Below are 5530 nucleotides of genomic sequence, written 5' to 3' on the forward strand. Positions count from 1 at the left end.
TTGGCTGTTTTTTTTATTAGAGTTGAAATACAACACTAGCGTGCAGAAGGAAGCGTTCTTTGGATTGGGAACACTGTTTAGTATGTTGACTTAATGAGATTAAAATATTCCTTGGAAAAGGAAAGATTGCCATTAAAATGTGGCCCTCCCTGAGGGGCAGATTTCCTTAATAATCTGCCTACACTCAGTTTTAAGAGCATTTCAATATGTAGTGAATAACTTGCTATCTAGCATAGACTAACAGCCACTGATCCTAAGATTCGCTTGGTCATGTGGCTTTGCAGTGTTACCATGCTGAAGGCTCTATGCGTTTCCCTTAGAAAGCTATATACATGAAAACCTCTTAAAAGAATCTTCTATGTGCATGCGTCTGATCAGAAAATATCCTGGGACCTGGATAGAATAGCCTTTAGGCCGTATAGTGCCATCTTAGTGTGAACCAGTTAAGCACTGGTGTGTCTAATGAAACAGAAATAATAAAAATAATAAACTGGGTTATTGAAACTGCATGTTTGTCTCAGTAATGGCTGGCAAAAAACTGCCAGAAATGTAGTGTATAATTCAAGGCCACTTGAATACTATATCTATTAAAGTGTTTTTCCTATCTCTTTCTCTAGCTCCAGAAATCTTAAACTATGATCCTATTACCACAGCTACAGATATGTGGTAGGTTGTATTTATCGTTATTGTTATTATATGTTAATTCATTTTATTGAAGTAAGCATGACTGCTTAACAATCTAGGGGCCAGATCTAGACTCTGATGTAGTTTTATCTGGCATCCGAGATTTCCCTTCTATTGGTGGGCTGACCAGTAGTGGGAGAGTTGGGAGGGGAAGGACCCCATAGGATATAATTCAGGGCTTACAGGAATTACTGTACTGGGTCTGTTGTACACCTAGTAGGGAATGCAGGTGAGCATGCAGAGTATAGGTGTTTGTTCTAAGGGAACAGTAACAATGATTGGCGAGCATACTCTAGCTATGCTCTTAGATTACATCCTTTAGGTGTTAACTACTCTTGGATGCCCCTCCCTATCCACTTTTGTGTCATTAAATAATTTTTTTATACAAATGGTAAGAACGATTTAAACTTTCTGCTGCTTATCTACAAACTGAGTCATAAAAAAAATGAGACAAGGACCTTAGACTAATCCACAACTTATATTAAGTGTACCTTTGTAGCCTGTTAATTTCATGAGTTTTGTTAGTGTAAAGGCTGGCTTTGGGATGTTTCCTTAAACATAAAATATTCATATGTTGTTCTTAAGCATCTAAATAATTAAAGTTGAGTTTTAAAACTTGCTATGATCTAATTACTCCTTTGAAATTGTCATATTGTTTAAGTATCCTAGTAGGATTATAAATTGTGTTTTTATCTCAGGAACATAGGTGTAATTTCATACATGCTGCTGACACAAGAATCTCCATTTGTGGGGGCGGACAATCAAGAAACCTACCTTAATATATCTCAAGTTAACGTGGATTTTTCAGAAGAAACGTTTTCATCAGTTTCACAGCCTGCCAAAGACTTCATTCAAAAACTTCTCATAAAAAATCCAGAGTAAGTAACAAACTCCTCTGGGCAAGAATCTTACCTTTTATGTTTGTGGAGCACCTAGAAAAAGTGCATGTTAATTTGTGAGATAAATACCACTGATGTCATCAGTCAGACACTTCACAGTGCATAGGTATTATCAGCTGGATATTTTTAAATGCAGGTTTATGCTTTTCCATAACGTATGAAAAGGATCTTTGGTTCACTGTCTGGCTGTTACTGTATTGTGTTGTCTGGCTTGTGCTTTGAGTTTTGTGTTTTGAGTTTCTTTATATTTTCATTTAGAGGTCAGATTAATAATAACTATATTATAGAAAGGTCATACTCTTGTGTATAATTTAACTTTTTATTGCACAATTTGGAGAGACAAAATGCAGTATTTTTGATGCAGTACTTTCTTGTTTCCCATCTTAATATATCTTTCTACTTTAATACTTTTTTAAATATAAAAACTTGGTGGTCTTTAGCATATAGTTCTCAGAAATAAGTAGTGTTCTGACATATTCAGCCTTTAAAAAAAAAAGGAGGGGGAGGGAATAACATTTAGTGAAGTCAGCCTTGTTCTACTAGGCATGGTCAGGTATTGCCAATGATAGTGCTAGGTATTGTCATTTGTGGTGAGACAGTAGTGCCTGTCTTCTACAGAGAGCTTGCAGCAAGCAGGAGTAACCCTGTTTGATGGAGAAAGAGGTCCTTTGATAGGAGGGGGATGATGGGTGATGGCATCCATGAAGTGCCTACTTTGACGAAATAAGGCCTCCATATAAACTCACGTCTGAACAGTCCTTTCTATTTTAGTATCTCACATATAGGGTTTATCTATATGTGGAATAATTCTCAGAAAGCATAGTGTCATGACACCCTGGAAGGAAGGAATGCCATCCAGAGGGACCTGGACAGGCTGGAGAGGTGGGCCCATGCCAACCTCATGAAATTGAGCAAGACCAAGTACAAGGTAGGGGTAGCAAGGCCACCTGGGTAGGGGCAATCCCAAGTACAAATACAGGCTGGGTGGAGAATGGCTCAAGAACAGTCCTGAGGAGAAGGACTTGGGGGTGTCAGTTGACAGAAAACTCAACATGAGCGAGCAGTGTGCGCTTGTAGCCCAGAAAGCCAAGCGCATCCTGGGCTGCATCAAAAGAAGTGTGGCTGGCAAGGCAAAGGTGGTGATTCTGCCCCTCTGCTCTGCTCTAGTGAGACCAGACCTGGAGTACTGCATCCAGCTCTGGGGCCCCCAATATAAGAAGGACAAGAGCTGTTGGAGCGGATCCAGAGGAGGGCCACTAAGCTGATCAGAGGGCTGGAACACCTCTCCTATGAAGGAAGGCTGAGAGAGTTGGGGTTGTTCAGCCTAGAGAAGAGAAGGCTTAGGGTAGAGAGAGAGAAGGCGTTCCCGTTCCTGAAGGGGTCCTGTAGGAAAGCTGTAAAAAGTCCCTAAGTTTTACAAGGGCAGGCAGCGATAGAATGAGGGGAATGTCTTTAAACTGGAAGAGGGTAGATTTAGACTACATTTTAGGAAGAAATTATTTACTGAAAGGGCGGTGAGATACTGGCACAGGTTGCCCAGAGAAGTTGTGGACACCCTCTCCCTGGAAGTGTTCAAGGCCAGGTTGGACAGGGCTTTGGGCAACCTGGTCTGGTGGTAGGTGTCCCTGCCATGACAGGTGGGTTGGACTGGATGATCTTTAAGGTCCCTTCCAGCCCAAACCATTCTGTGATTCTGTGATCATAAGGGAAGCGGCTGTGAAGAGCCTGCTTTGATAAATGTTCATGTGGACCTGCAGGGTGTTTGACATTCTGTCACAGTCACTGCTCTACTTGCTTTCTTACTTCTGGGCATCTCGGAGTCTTCGTTATATCCTCAATAACCCTTCCCCCTCCCCCCCCATTTTAATTCTTGTTGACCATACCTTTGTGAATTTTAAGCAGAAAAATCTGTCCTCAGATAGTCAACTCTAAAGTTACAGTGGTCTAACCAAAATAATATGTTCTGGTAGGGTTAAGGACACATAGTGGACTCTACTGGACTTCCAGCAGAACATGGTGAAAACTGTGGTAGCACTAGATTAGGTTATCCACAGGAACAGTTTTGTTAGTCTGCGATTCATTTGGTAGTAAGTGCATCTTGGAAGGGTTTACAGTGTATGAATTGCAAGAGCAAAGCACTGCAAAATGTCAGATAGGCTTGATGACACCATGTTATTTGGCCTTCCTTGAAAACCTAATGACTGAATATTGATGAGCCTCCCTATTCACAATGGTCTGTATAAAACATAGGACTTCAAAAGCATAAGCATGTGCATATATATATGTGTATATAAATATAAATATATGTATGTGTGTGTATACACACAATGTTGAAAACATTCTAAGGGACTGTGAATACTGGCTGAGAAATACCTGTTCCTTGCCCTGATGAAAAGCTTACCAGTTTAAACACTCAGCAGTAGGGGAAACTGTCAACTAAAATTTAGATGCATGTTGCTGATACATAACCTTAGCTACAGTGGCGTCTAATGTGCTTTGTAGCAGCCATGATGGTGGTGGTAAAACAGCAATATTAACTCTTTAATGTCAATTCTGCTTAAGATTTCTCAGCATGTCAGAGTGATTTTAATTACATTTTTAGTATTTCTGAAATTAACTCAAGCAACTTTACCCTTTTCTCTTTCAAAGGGAAAGACCCACAGCAGAGGCCTGTCTTTCTCATTCATGGTTGCAGCAAGGGGAGTTCATACTCTTGTGTAGCCCTGAAGAAACTTGTTGCTCTTCTCCGATGCCAGGACAAACAACAAAATGCTCAGAAGACCGGAATGTAAAATCCAGTAGTAATGGTACCTGTAGCAACAAGGAAGACAAAGAGAACATTCCAGAGGACAGCAGTACAGTCTCCAAACGTTTCCGTTTTGATGATTCATTGCAGTATCCCCAAGACTTCATGACTGACTTCGTATGTTAATGTGTAATATAGACTTTTATGAAACTAATTTAGCATAATCTATTCCAGTGGTGAATATAAGATTATGGCTTGCCAATTCGTGCAGTATTGGCATACTGGAAATGCACTTTGATTCTCTTATGCTGGTGCTTCCTTTTCTATCCATTGCTGGCAGTGGATTTAACTCCTGAGAAAATGGGGTTGTAGCACCAATAAATAAAATGAATTTTTTTTAAGAAGATATAATTAAATATTTTTGCACTTTTCAAGTTTTGGTCCAAAAATTATGCCGCAGTGAACAAACCAAAACATGAAACTGATTTTTTTATTTTAAACTCAGGCTTTGCCAAACAGTGGCTGAACACATGCGCGCTTTTGACTAGCCTTAATAAGAAATTGGTCTAAGCAGGGAAATGGAATCTAGCTGTCTTGCTGGGCTTATTTGTGACTGTTTTCATTGCTTTAAATGGAAGCAGAAGTTGGTATGTTTTGGGAATATGATATATCTGCTGGGGCTGTGTGAAAAACTGCTTTCTCTCTGGGATCATTAGTAGTTAAGGAAAAGTTTTTGCCTTATCAATCTGGTCCACTTAGGGATTATAATGCAGACTCTGTTCTTCCTGTGTTGGATCTCTGCAGTGCTTGAATAGAAAACAGGTAGGTTGTCAGTCCTTGTGCCAGTGGCCCTTTGCTTCTTATCAATAAGTTGTATTTGAAGAGGATGAGGGTCCCATGCTGATGTATTTGATAAACTTGTTACATTGCTTTCATAACACCTCTGAAATAGTACTGTCTAGCTGTATTGACCTATTCCTCATCTTAAAAACAAAAAAAACAAAACCCACTCACACGAACTCCAACAGAAAGCCTCTTTAAACTCTAAAAGTAGTAACTGAATAAACTGAGAATAACCATTTTTGCCAGTTGAAGCTGCAATTAAAAGCTTTTCATTATGCCCCTCTAATGTAGAAGTGCAGTGCATCTTTGTCAGTTATCCATAATAACTTATCTCCATGCCCGAGCTGAGAAATGGACT

General features: G+C 39.8%; 1 protein-coding gene across 1 annotated transcript in view; it reads left to right on the top strand.

Moving 5' to 3' along the window:
* Nucleotides 1–4620, top strand: part of STK17B (serine/threonine kinase 17b) — a gene marked incomplete at its 5' end in the record, with an annotated part of 9674 nt that extends 5054 nt beyond the window's left edge. Inside the window, 3 exons of the mRNA XM_010192402.1 lie at nucleotides 618–666; nucleotides 1383–1562; nucleotides 4233–4620. Of these exons, the coding sequence (XP_010190704.1) occupies nucleotides 618–666; nucleotides 1383–1562; nucleotides 4233–4515 (512 nt within the window). The remainder of the gene's footprint in view (nucleotides 1–617; nucleotides 667–1382; nucleotides 1563–4232) is intronic.
* Nucleotides 4621–5530: the final 910 nt, after the last annotated feature.

This window comes from Mesitornis unicolor, unplaced genomic scaffold (assembly GCF_000695765.1).
Source record: "Mesitornis unicolor isolate BGI_N332 unplaced genomic scaffold, ASM69576v1 scaffold14349, whole genome shotgun sequence".
Taxonomy (NCBI): Eukaryota; Metazoa; Chordata; class Aves; order Mesitornithiformes; family Mesitornithidae; genus Mesitornis; species Mesitornis unicolor.